Source organism: Chamaea fasciata, unplaced genomic scaffold (genome assembly GCF_029207755.1).
Source record: "Chamaea fasciata isolate MVZ Bird 193981 ecotype frontalis unplaced genomic scaffold, bChaFas1.0.hap1 SCAF_1, whole genome shotgun sequence".
Classification (NCBI taxonomy): domain Eukaryota; kingdom Metazoa; phylum Chordata; class Aves; order Passeriformes; family Sylviidae; genus Chamaea; species Chamaea fasciata.
This window is the reverse complement of record NW_027094086.1, coordinates 74,347,531-74,361,378: the sequence shown is the minus strand read 5'-3', so window position 1 is coordinate 74,361,378 and position 13,848 is coordinate 74,347,531. Positions and strand designations below refer to the sequence as shown.

The 13,848-nt window shown below is 45.3% G+C and overlaps 1 protein-coding gene across 4 annotated transcripts in view; it reads right to left on the bottom strand.

The window, feature by feature from the left end:
- Nucleotides 1–12,171, bottom strand: part of TRIO (trio Rho guanine nucleotide exchange factor) — a 243,846-nt gene extending 231,675 nt beyond the window's left edge. For all 4 annotated transcript variants that reach the window (XM_066186236.1, XM_066186245.1, XM_066186252.1 and 1 more), the window contains exon 1: nt 11,473–12,171. In XM_066186236.1, coding sequence (XP_066042333.1) covers nt 11,473–11,587 — 115 coding nt within the window. In that variant the 5' untranslated portion in view covers nt 11,588–12,171. The remainder of the gene's footprint in view (nt 1–11,472) is intronic.
- Nucleotides 12,172–13,848: the final 1,677 nt, after the last annotated feature.

Below are 13,848 nucleotides of genomic sequence, written 5' to 3'. Positions count from 1 at the left end.
CTTTTAGTTAGCAGTATTTTGTTGGTTGATACCAGTTTTCCAAAAAATTTACACTGTTACTCAAGGAAGAAGGAAAATTTGCTTATCTCCATTTTCATGGCACTACCACAGTCATCTAACAACAGTAACATGCAACACTCTCATATATTAACAGTTTTTCCTGTATTTTTTCCCACTACACAATTTTTACACACTCAAACAACCTCCCTTTTCTTTACCTCAAAGGAAAGTTGATAGCTTCTAAACTTTGATTTGTGGCAAGCCAGAGAACAAACCCTTTTAGACAGCGAAACATCCATTCTTAAATGTTCAGGTTATCGTTCCTTTCTATGTACAGACATGACAGGCAAATTTACTGCTTCTTGAAGAAGTTGAGGAAAAAAATTACCCCTTTTTAACCTCACAGATACTGGTTCTAATTGCTACTGGTTTAAAACTTCTGTTCAGCAGAGTCAAGACACATAATTTCCATTGAGAAGTTCTTCAAAACAAACAAAAAAACCCCAACACAACCCACAATCCACTTTTCCAGGGAGTTAAACTATGCTGTAACAATAATCGTCAAGAAAGAATCAGCCTTCTCAATGCTGTCTATTTAAAGCACTGCAAAGCAAACTCACAAAGCTTGACATAAGTTTTCCTCTGAAGCTGTCTACTATAAAGTTGACTGCAAGAAAAAGCAGCAATATTCAAAAGGGGTTACACCACTGAGTTATGTAAGTCACAAAGGTTCAAATTTAGATTTATATTTAGTTTGTCAATTCCCACCCAGAGTTCAACTCAGTAAACTGATCTGTTTTTAGCTTTTGACTCTTTTGGACATTTCCTTCCTTCATCTGTGTAAATGCGTCAGAGCTTCTAAAATGTTTCCCTTTGGCTAGGGTAGGATGCGTCTGATTCCAAGCTTAAAAAAAAAAGTTAACACACACACGCCGAGTGGTTATTGTTGGCTGAATTACACCCTTGTTCTGAGTTAAGCATAGGCAAATTTGACTCCAATCCCCACGCTGCACTAGAAAAGATACTGCTTCTTCCGCTGACGGGTTAAAGCATGTCATGGCTAAACTCTACAAGGATCACAGTGAGACCAACCGTATTTTATCACCCATAAGCAGCCTTGACTCGGGTCTCCTGCCTTGGTAATTCAACAGACAAACAGGAGAACTTTCCCAAAATGGGGACAAAAATGAAGTTCAGTTTTGTAACTTTCTGCTCAGCCCCCGAGGCAAGAAATTGAGTCAAGTACTATTCCTTGTTTTTCTTCCAAAGACAGCCTTCCACTACATGGAAACTGGTAGAAACTGGTATCTTAGTTTTTATTTATTTGTTCGTTTAATATAAAGCATTAACAAGCCAATGTCATGGTTCTGGCCTGGAGAGGACATAATTAGGACCCGGAGTACCACCTCATGTCATTTTCTGGGAACAAGGGGAAGAGCTCACTCCCAAGGTGGGGCTGAGTGGTAGAGGGAGTGGTCAGGGAATGTTGGAGGCTTCCAAAAGGGGTGAGCAATAACATTTATTTTCCTGTATACTCTGTCATTCGTATAACTACTGTCTGTTTTCTTACCTCATTACTATTCCCAGTAAATTGCTCTTATCTTAATCCATAATCTTTACCTTTTGTGCCTTCAATTCTCCTCTCCCTCCTGCCATTAAGGGGTATGCAAGGGAAGCCAGCAAGTAGAGTGAGGAGAACACCATTCCTAAACCAGGACAGCCAACCCACATGTCATTAGATAAACCATTATCACCTTTCCATCTGAAAAGGTGCAACTGTCCTAATAAATTTTAGTTTGTCTTGCCTCTGTTGTCCTTACAGAAGCCTGGCTCACATGATACCCTGTCAGTAAAGCAATGCACACATTGATTTCTTCACTGAAACTTTGCAAACTATGGCAAATTCAAGCCTAACAACTATCTTTAAGTGCAGAAAACAAGTACTTAAGGCACAGGAAATGTGACATCAAGACATTTAAAGATCATAAATCACTGCTGCAGCTGTTCCATTTCCATCCTTTATGGACCAAACCTATGCACAATATCAACCAAAATGAAGTTGCAGACTAACAATAATAAAGCAAACAAATAAAGACAGGGACAAAAGCTTTAGAGTAAAGCTTTATTAAAAAAATAAAACAACAATAATTATTCCGTTTTTATTACTCTATAGTAAAAGACAGAAAGAGGCCTCTGAAGATGGGGTTTGGCATCTTCTAAAGTCTGATGTTCAACGTACTATGTGCTATCGACTTCTCTGCAGAACAGGACAAACCAGGCAATTTATTTCTATTCACTTTGATTTGCTGACAGCTTTGTACATTTTTTTTCTGTGCTTTCAGCTGTATATACCTGGAATTCAAGGGATAGGAGAATTACAAAGGGCAAAGACACTTTGACCTTGGCCTAAAGTTTTTAGAAGAGGATGGAGTATTTTTACGATCTCAGAAAATGGTATCATCTCTGTACTCACTGGCACTTTGCCCAACATGCCCAGAAGTCAGTGGCATGATAAACACTTGGAAATTGAAGAACTTACTGCCTTAAGGCCAGTAGAAAATTATATCCAACACTGTACAGCCAAGGCTACACAATGGATACGGTGAAGTCCACTGTGTAACACAGGAGGTTGGCCAATTTGGTATTTAAACACTCCATTTAGTCTAATTCACTTCTTGGGATGTTCCTGATGTATACTCCCTTTACCTAGGACACACTTTAAGAAATGTCACCTGATTTCTTTCCAGTATTTAATATCTGTTTGGGCTCTGAAAGCAAGCAGTCCCAAAGACTTCAAACACTTCTGCTTTCATTAAATTTTACCAATAACATTTTCTTTGATGGCCTCAAAATTATTAACCAGCTATGGTGACCATCACAAACCTTAGTGAATTGCCTATGACCAAATATGACCAAGTATGTCATAAGGCTAAAGGTTTCAACAAAATTACCCACAAAAATCCATAAATTCTGTAAAAAGCCTGAAGTTTTGGATTTTGAATCAGTCTTTTATGCAATAAGTGAGGTAGAGACTACACAAAAACAAGTAGATGTTTACCTGATAGGTCCCTGTGAGCCCTATCTTTCTGTAGCGTACTTTCCTGTTCATTTTTGGCACTTAGGAAATCCCACTTTACTATAACCCTGGATCCTCAGACTCTAATTGCTAAGCAGCCATGTACAAATCTAACCACAAAAATCACTACTGGTTGTTTACACAGTCTGCAGACACCTCAGGAATAACTATTACTGCTCCTACATGCACTAAGACTACAAGAAAACATGAGTAATTAAGCTCTGGGTAGTTTCACAGATGACTAGAACGCATTGGGATTACTCACAATAGCCCTGTTCAGCGCCTGCTGCCCAGAATACTTTCTCCAACTTTCGAACAAAGAAATTTGTCATGCAAACTCAAGTTTTTGAAGCCACATGGAATATTTAGTTTGACAGTGTGAACATGCACATATGTATCTTCACGCACTCTAGTAAAACAAACCTTCCTGAATCTCAGACTCCTGTCAGACTATTACACATGCCAATAACATCATCCTGACCCTTGCACAGGTTTGTGGGAATTATCCAAGCGCACTATACTACACCTATAGGATAAAACACAAACTAAACCCCTGACATATTTTGAATGCTGTAAGCCTACACTTTTCTCCATGTACTTTCCATCTCGCTTCCTCAACATCTTGGGCTGTGAGACAAAAACAAACAAACAAAAAATTCCAATCCATCTCCCTGTAAAGATTGCTTTCTCTTCCCACCATAATTATAAAACACTAATGCCTATTTCAGTTGTTCAGTAAGGTCCAGATTACAAAACACATTCAGAAGTATCAGCAAAAGACATAGTTCAGCACTGCTCAGTAGGAAAACCTGTCACTTATTTGCAGTTGTTTATATTAAACAGTGCTACTGCCACTTATGCAAGGCAGCAACATGGGAGATTAAACAAATTTCACTAAATTATTTCAGAAGATTCCACTCAACAGCCTTGAAAAATACCCCTATTTTTTAAACAAATGCACAATTAGGCAATTTCAGATGACTTGGAGCAGCTATTTGGCAGAGAAACCACTGGGACGGGTTTTGTATCTTTAAAGCACAGTCTTGTCGCTCAAGCTGTTTTGTGAAACTTTGTGGACACAACTCATTTATGACCCTCCTGTTTGTGTATCCATACAACAACCTACTCTAGAGGCTGAAAATCAGATGCTTTAATGTACTGTAGTGTCTACTGCTAAAAGCACTTGAGTTGTTCCCTGTCATTTCAATTCCTCCTCCTCACTACTGGGTAAGTGATCTGTTTTCTCAAAACAGCAGTATCCTTCCTGAAGGAATATGACTCAGCTTTGCAGATCATCAGTATTACTTCACCAGTAGTCTACTTTCTGATTTTACCGCACCGAGAAAAATGTTAAGTTAAACAAAGATCCTTCTCCAAATCAGGCAATCTTTTTCATGAGAACAACAAATACATGTAACCATCTTAGTCATTAAATTAAAATAGCCTGCTGTGACCTTAGTGGGGTTTTTTTTACCTCATAGCCTTTTTTTTTTTTAAGATTTGGTTGTTACCAACATCCAGCAGAAAAAATCGTTTCCCCTGTTCTCTTTAAAATTATCACTCACTTTCCTTCAACCACCACTGCATTTCCAAAATTTCAATGTGTCTTTACTATTTTAACACACTTGCCGATCACGAACAGTTGTTTCAGTGATCTTACCTCCTTATTCAAGATGCAGACCAAAAATCACTATGCCATTTCACCCTATTAAACTGATCTAGCAGTCTGCACCTAAACAGTTTTTGACACTATAATTATTTTAGCTTTTCTTTTCAGTTGAAAATGAGTAGGAAAACATTAATATTTTTCTCTATATATTGAGGTAAGGAAAGTTTTTCCAGTCTTTCTTCAGATTTTATTTACCTGGATAGTGATTTTACATGCAAAAGCTTTTGGAAGCCATGTGATATTTCAGGTTGAAATTCACCTGCTTCTGTTAGGTTGCTGTGGGACACATTTAACTGGAGACAAACCACTTCTATAAGAAACATTTACTACCCATCTTCTACACAGTGACTGAGCTTCACAAGTGATGAAAGCTTCGGCTGTACCAAGTCTCTTCCTACTTCTGTGAGCTCCTTTCTGAGCACATCAGCACTTCATGCCAGCTCAAATGTACTCCTTCCAAGAATGGACCTGGCTTTTCTCTAACTCCCCTCTACCTTCCACTGCAAAGGTGCATTTAGTTCATCAACTGTCAGCTATCACACATGTTACAAGTAATGCTCTGTCCTCTCATAGAAATATGCATGACTTCTGCCTCCAACTGATTGAAACACACCCTAACCTCTAACTTGATCCATCCTTGTCTATCCGCAGAGAAGCTTGGCTGTTTCACACTAAGCCGAACTGCACAACAGCTGCTGCATTTCAGACTGAAGCTCTTCATCTTCATTGTTCCAGGGAATGTCAATTCAACAATGCTATTTCCCAGCCTAACTTCTCCATTGTAACTTCATTGTTTCTGCAGTTATTTTTGCTCTGTGTATGCTCATCAGAAACTATCAAGTTGTGGCATTTTTCTATGGTGTTTTTCAAAATATCTCACACACACACTACTCTGCCTCAACCATCTTATTAAAATGGATACCTCTGGAATCGGATCAAACCTGTACAAAAGAGCCCACTTCTTCAGCCCAGGTCAACCCGCACTAACGACAGCAATCCTGCTACAACATTCTCATTTACTAGCTCAACTCAAAGCACAAAGTAACAGATTCTTGAAAAGTTTACACAACACCGTAATGTTTTGTTGTGTTTATTTGCTTAATACAAATGCTGTCATCACACTAAGTCACATGAAAGAATGGACAACTTGTTTCATACTTTACATCCTCTGCATGCTCACCACTTCTTAAAACACACCTCAGCTCCTGACAGCGACAGGGTCAAGAACCAGGACTCGAAGAGAACAGCAGGGAGCTGTCATGTGAGCTACCACTAGTGCTGCCTAGCAAAACTTCACTTTTGGCTTAACTATTAGATGATTTTTGTTAGACACTCATAACTACTTTTTAGCTGCTCCAACTGCCACACCAAGGAAGCAACAACCACAGCTCTGACTACCTTCTCCATAAATTGGCTACTACACATCACCAGGAGATAGTGCCTTCCTAAGAAGATTCACCTATCTTAACTTTATAGATGGTGTGCTTTGCTTCATGGTTTTCAGATGGATATTTGGCTTGGTTTTCACATTTTATGCCCACCTTGAAAGCTATTTTGCCCATGATCCAAATGACAGTGTGTTTTTATTAGTAGTATTCTTGAAAAAAATCTGCTGCCTTTTAATATGCTTGCCTTTTCTTTACCATGTAATCTTTCCCAATCCTCTCTCCTTTCCCTCTTCCTAGAAGACCTTCTCTACTAAGACAGCATTTTTAATGCTGTCTGCTACATGCAGTCAACTATCCCAGCCACTATCACACAGGAGACTAATACAAAGCAGGCAAGGCAACAGTATATAAAGCAATATAATCAGGAAGAAATAAAAGGTAAGTCTTCCTTGTAAACTTGAAATAACACATTTCTAAATGCTAGCTTTTATCTTTACAGTATTATGTGATGTTCATGAAAACTAAGCAAACAACAAGATTATTATTTAAGAGAAAAAGAAGAAAATCAATTGTGTTTTCATGACACACATTAACACTTCTTCTAAGCTCTCAACTACTCAAGCAACTATCAGAGTAGGTTGCTATAGGCAGACTTAGTCGAGCACAGACTGATCCAAGTCTCAAGTTACTAGTACTTGCATAAGCCTTCAAATGTCCACAACCACAACAAATCTCAGCATTCTGTTTTCCTAAAACACTCACATGTTCATTTTGGTACCTAAACACACGTCTCTCAAACCAAACTTTTAAATTCTCTTATCAAGCCTCCATTAAGAAACACACGCACAAGCAGGATACACTAAGTGCACAACATTACAACCAGGTGCTATTTAAAGCTATTCTGGCCACCAGCCCGTTCTCTAACTTCACCTTGAGAGAGGTGGCACACTGAACTCTCTACCTGGAACACCCACTTCCTCCAGACTCACATTCATCTCAGGCTTACTCCTTCTCCTGAGAAAGGACTGCTGCCACCTGTGTAGATTGGGGTTCAAATGGAAAATTCTCCACTTTTTTTGTCCTCCCTTATCAAGGGATGAAGTACAATTAATTATATGCAGATTTGACCTGGCAAAGCTTGGACAGTTATTCACCTTAATGACAAGACTTTTGGGGGCCCTTGTTTTTCAGTTTTGTTCCTCCAAAGGGTCCCTTCCCTCTGCTCAGTATGTAAACTATGATCCTTCTTGGAATGTGGCAAGCGTGCACATACACAGGTGGTGACAACACTAACCTCCTCAATGGCTTTAAAAACTGTATTGCTTGTCCATAATTCATGAACAAAGTTACTGCAGTTTGTGGATGCCACTCATAAAAAAAGTATCTTACAGGAAACAACTACATTCAGTTTCATCTCACAACTGTAAAGAGTTATCCATTGTTTTTTTCCATGAAGACTTATCAGAGTAAATTTATAAAGGCACTCCCTACACTGTCTAGCCAAGAGCTGACTGAAGTGCTTACAAGCCTTTCTCTGTAACCTTTTGTATTCAGAGATATCTCCATCATCCCAGAAGGGTAACTTTAATTACGAAAAGTTTGATCAGCATGTCTTTTACTGGGATGAAAAAAGTTTTGCTCTTTATGCCTAAAAACTAAATTTACAAACTTCAACTAGCAAAATATATTGGTTTGGAAAACACTGTTACAATAACACGATTTAATTTTAACAGACAGCCCTCATTCTTGCATGCTGAAGATGACAGTTGAGTCCCCTTCCCAAAGTATTGAGGACTCAAATAAAAGCTGCAACGATGAAGATTAAACCAACAGCAACCAAACAAAACCTCTGTATGGTTACTGCCCTGTAAACCATTACTTGATGGCACTCCCTCAAATGCAACTTTGCTCATGTCAGCTGTTTTCAGACCTGCCAGATACACAGACTATTAGGTTGAAACTTAGAGTACATCTTGAAAAGATTTATCTTAGTAACTTTTCATTAAAAATAGATCTTGTATACTTAACACATGTACTAACACCACTCTACACAGACACTTAGACTCTGCACTACTGGGTTTTCATACGGTAACAGTCTTTTTTTCATAATTCAAAGATATTTTACCAGTCCTTTCAAGTCACACCAGTGCACTTTTTAATTCTGAAAAAGGGATGTTTGTCAGTACATTTATAGCTCAAAACATATCCTTCTATCAGTTTACACAGTCATTTCTAATCTCCAACTTCTATACAGGACAAAAAGGCACTTCCTACAACCACTGTGTTTTGTCCTTCAAAACATAATCACTTGGCCTGGCACTCAACTCTGCTTTTTTTACTATTAATCCTGCCACAAAGATGACAGACCTAACAAGGTGCTCTTTTCAACTCCAAATAATGAGATTTAGATACCAAATATGTAACAGAAAGTAAGCTGCCTCAACTTCTTCCAATTCCAATAAAGGGATTCCTCATTTACATTCAAGACACACAGCCTTTATGTGTTCCTACTACCACTACCTCACTTCCAGTTCGGCTGCTCTCCTCATATTTCAATTGCAACTTTATTTCCCCAACAACTCAAGAGTGAGCTTACACTTACACAACCAAAGTGAAAACTGGAAATGTGCACATTTCAAGTGATGTGAACCTAGCTGCTGTTCAACATCCTAAAAAAATCTTCCAAATAATGAAATACTATTCTTCAGGCTACTTTAACTCGACTTCAAGCTTAGTCTTACAAAAGGACAGGAGGAAAGCCAATAACCCCACTTGGCAGCTCAACTGACCAACTTAACCAGCCCAAGATTAGAACTGACTGTTCAGGCAAGCTTTTTGTTGTTGGGTTTGGTTTGGTTTTTTTTTCCTCCTGGAAAACACTGTAACATTTTTACTCATTTTCTCTTTTAAGTAACAGCTACAGCTTCCCTAATATCTCTGTAAGTGACAGGAAAAAGGAAGCATTTGTCATTGTAAATTCTGTAAAGAGAAAAATATTTTGTCTGCTCCTAAGCGCACCAAACAAAGTTTTTTCCTTGTTCATTGATCGCTGCGCCCATTGTGTTTCACTGAAAAAAAATGTGCCTGTTGCTCAAACAAAGGGAAGCACCGGAGATCTCTTAATAGACCCTCTCCTTATAGAAGAGTGGATCATGTACAGAGGCGGAATTCAAAGAGCTCTTCTCAATGCCAAACACCCACAATAGCTGCCAGAACATTTTCCAGTGTATGTTAGAGCCCAGGCTGAACCAGATAATCTCCACATGTAAATATGGAAATGAGAATGCCAGTTGTTAAATATGCTCCGAGAGTTTTTTGATAAGTGTGTCCTTCTACTGCTTTAAGATTTTCAGTTGCTGCAAGACTGAGCTCAGTGCAACTTCCCTGTTATCAAAAGTTATCAGCATCAGAAGTCATCACTGCACTGCACTTACGAGCTTTACAGCTGTAGCATCCCTCAACCCACACATAAATGTGGAAGTTGATTATTAATACAGCTGGCAGGGTCTTCCAAAACTGCAAGATTACTACACAAGCACCCATTTGTAACTACACTAGGCAGACTACTGTGTGTAAGCCTACTGTCCTGTCATTTTGCCTTCATCGGGATTGTTTCCTGGGAACGATAAAGCTCAGTCCTTCTTCCATGATAAAACTCACCAAGGCCAGCATCTTGACAAAGAGTTTCATACTCAAGGGCTGTCGTGAAAAGCAGGTTGCCTCGAGAGCACCAAGCCCTCCAGAGGGGACACAGCCCCCTGTTCGGACCCTCTATCCGCGCAAATGCAGCTCCCAGCCCTGCTTCAGGGACGCCTGCTACAAATCACACCTCCTCCTCCTTCACCCTCATGAAACCAGACACACTGAGCAGCACCACCGACAGCAAGTAGCACTGATTACGCCGTTTCCCACTTCCCTCGAGGACTTTCCTTAAAAACCCAACGAACACAGCTTTTACTACTATTATTACTACTGCCATCATTATTTTTTACACACGAAATCGGCCAACCCCCTCATCTTTTCAACGGTGAGTCTGCATTTTCATTGCTCGCCGCTCCTTTTTAGGCATCCGCAAGGAGCAAGCGCCCAGCCCAGCCCGGCCGCCCCGCCCGGAGCGATGGCCGGGGGGTGTCCCGGGGGGCTCGGAGCCGCCGGCGGAGCGGACGGAGGGGAGGAGCCGCTGCCGCTCAGGGGGAGGGCAGCCGGCACCGGGGGGAGGCTCCGTCCCCGCCGCCGCCCAGGCTGCCGGCAGAGCTCCGTCCCCGCTGCCGACGGTCCGTGCGACCCGGGCAGTGCTGCCTTCCCCGCCGCTATTCCCCGGGGGACAGCGTCCGGCGGCGGGCGCAGCCACCTCCCCCGCCAGGTTGCGTGCCGAGAGTAAACACCGAGGGAGAAGGCAGCCTCCATTTTTTCTCATCCCGGCAGCCTGTCAACAGGCTCCCCCCCTTCCCCTCCCGATCCTCCGCGCCGAGCCCGGCTTCCCAGCCCGGCAGCGCCCGAGAGCCGCTGCTGCCCCGCCTCAGCCGAGGCAGCGACACCTCCTTAACACGGGCTTCGCTTTTTGTCTGCCTCTTTCGCTTCTCCTTACAACATCCACTTTCCATGCCACTTCTCCCATCCCTGCCCTGTGCCGCCACCCAGCAGCAGTACAGCACCGGAGGAGCGCTGCCTTTTATACCGGTATCATCCTTGCCTGCTCGCCGGTCTCCCCGGGGGGACCCGGCCGGAGCAACCGGCTGCCCGCAGCCCTGCAACCCCGCTCACCCTTCTCGCCCCTCCGACACCCTGGGCTTCCCGGATCGGAGCGGCTCTTCCACCCGCCTTCTGCCCCGCAACCCCCGGCGGGACATTTTCGGGGGACTCGGGTCAGCCCGGCGCAGGATGGTGCCGCTCGGCCTCGGTAACGCGCCCGCTACCGGGCCGGAATGGGAGGCAGAATCGCACCTGTCACCGGCGACACCGCCCCGGGGCGGCAGCAGCCCCGCACCCTCCCGGCCGGGCCGCGCCGCCGCCCCCGTTTTCACGCCTCGGTTCTGCCGGCGACGGTGGCGTCCTGCCCGCGAGTTGCTGTGCCTAAGCCCCGCTGTCCCCGCCACGGGACGGGGGGGCTCGGCTCTCTTCCCCGCCGCCTCCCCGAGGAACGGACGGGCAGTGCCGAGACGGCGAGAAGCAGGCGAGCCTTCCCCGAGGCCACCTGACAAAGCCGCCTGCCCTCGCCTCCTTTCCCGGCTCCAGGGGGAAGACGTCGCTTCCCCAGGGCCACCTTCCTCCTCTACCTCCAGCCGCGGTCTCGCCGCCGACCCTTCCTCCCTGCTCCCCCAGGACAAGACCGCACTCACCGGATCGGAAGAACGCCGCGATGTCCGCCGAGTCCTTGGCCGCCTCCTCGGCCCCTTCCCCCGCGCCGCTGCCGGCCGTGGTGGCGGCGGAGGTGGCGGTAGCGGCGCTGCTCATGGCTGCTGCTGCTGCTGCGTGTGCCGGCGGCGGTGGCTCCACGGGGCGAGACCCGCCGCCGACCCCGCCGCCCCCTCCGCGGATCCCGGCTTCACCTCGGGGCGGGAGCGGCCGTCAGGGCGGCAGCCGGAGCGGGCGAGCGATGCGGGGCGGCGGCGGGCGGCCGCAGCGAGCGCAGGGACATGAAGGTATGTGCGGAATGGCAGCTCCGGGAGCGCCCACCCCCCGCAGCCACCTAGGAGGCGGCGTGTGCATGCAGGGAGTCCGGGCGGGCGGGCGGGCGGCAGCCGGAGCGCAGACAATCGCGGGAGGAGGAGGAGAAGGAGGAGGAGGAGGGCGACGACGACGACGACGGCATGGGAAGGGCCAGCGGTCCGCGCAGCGAGCAGCCGGTGGGCGGGGAAAAAAGAAACGTTTCCTGCCCTTTTTTTTTTCCCTTTTTTTTTTTCCTTTTTTTTTTTTTTTTTTTTTTTTTAGAAGAAGCGAGGAGCGATCCGGAGGAGCAGCAGCTGCCCTAGCCACCGCGGTGCCAGTGGCCGCAGCAACTGCCGTCCTCCATCTTGCCTGGGAGGAGGAGGAGGGGAGGAGGGTGGGAAGGGGGAGTCGGGAAAGGAAGCGAGTCCCCGCCCGAGGAGCAAGGGCGGTGGAGCCGGGAATGGGGGGAGCTCGGGAATCTCCGGCTGCATCCGGCACCGCTCGGGATGGGGCGGGGCTGGGCGGCGCAGGATGTCAGCGCTCCCGCTGAGCCCGCACCTCCCAGCTGGGCCGCGGCGGCTGGGGCTTCCCGGCGCCTCCCGGAGGCGCGGCCGACCGCTTGGACCTGTGGGCTTGTTGTTCGGGTTTGGGGTTTCTTTTTATTCAGTTGGGGGTTTTTTTAGGTGCTTCCGGCTGGCTTTCGCCCTACTGCCAGCTCGCCAGTGTGGGGAGGTCGGAGTGGAGGTCCAAAAAAACCCAACACCAAACAAAATCCCGTCCGTCCGTCCTGGGGGCGAGCGGCGGCAGCGTGGGAAGCGGCGCGTGCCCCGTGCTCCTGCCTGCCGTTCCCCGGGCGCCGCCGGCCTCCGAGGGGCCGTGCTCGGGAAGAGACCCCCTGCCCGAGAGCGGAAAGAGCCTGGCCTACCTCTGGAAAGCACATTAAAAAAGGGATGCGCAGATTTCTTAGAAAGATGCTTTTTAAAGGCTTCCGTTACATTGCTGTCTGAATTGCGGATATTTTTTCTTCTGTGATCACGGGGACACTTAAAAGATTTTATGCTCTGGACCGGTTCAATTAATATCAAATAACCAAAGAGCTCACGATGGGGAGGTTATGATGTGTCCCACCACCTTCCTGCTCCTCGTGTTAAGGCTGTATAAGTTTGCGTCCAGGTAAAGTTGAGGGGAGGGTATCAGAGGAGGAATCAGCAGTTGCACAGATTGACGAATCTGAGTTAACACATCTCTAATGCTTGTGGTAAATAGTAAATTGTTAGCACACTTGAAATGCAGAAGTACAGCTTCAGGAACTTTTCTTCAGTAAACTCCGGAACCTTTGGTAAGTGTTAAAAGGAAGGCAAGTTCAAAAGAAAAGTGGTTCGTAGAATCATAGAATATCCTGAGTTGGAAGTGATTCACAGTGATTCATCCTAGGACCCTGCACAGGACCACCTTGAGAATCCCACGTGTCCCTGAGAGCATTGTCCAAACACTTCTTCAACTCCGGCAGGCTACGGGCTATGAACACTTCCCTGGGGAGCCTGTTCCAGTGCCCAACCAGCCTCTGGGAGAGGAACCTTTTCCTAATGCCCAACCTAAACCTCCCCTGGCACAGCTTCATGTCCTTCCCTCGGGTGCTAAGGCAATCCTGACTGGTTCTGTTAGTTTATCAGTCAGATGATGAGGAAGTCACCTGCAAGGTTCACAAGGTTTATATTTATCTGAAGTTGTATACCTTGATGAAAAAGCTTTTGTGCAACCATGCCTGCCCTAATTTTTCTTAGAGAGAAGAGATTTGTTGACTGAAAAGATTTTTTTAATGTTTTTCTTTCAGACAGCAAGCACAGGAAAGAGTTCCAAATTTGCATCCCACTGGCGGAAGTGGTTGCAACATGAATTTCTTTCTAACTTGTACTCTCCACTTAGCGAAAAAACATGAATGGGACAAATGCCGCTGTTCCCTGGCAAGCAGTGAGTTGACCTAGGGGTAGGAATAGAGTATTGTATATCTGCCCAGAAATAAACCAACCTGCATAAGAATATGAGAAAATTGGGTAAGTGTATGG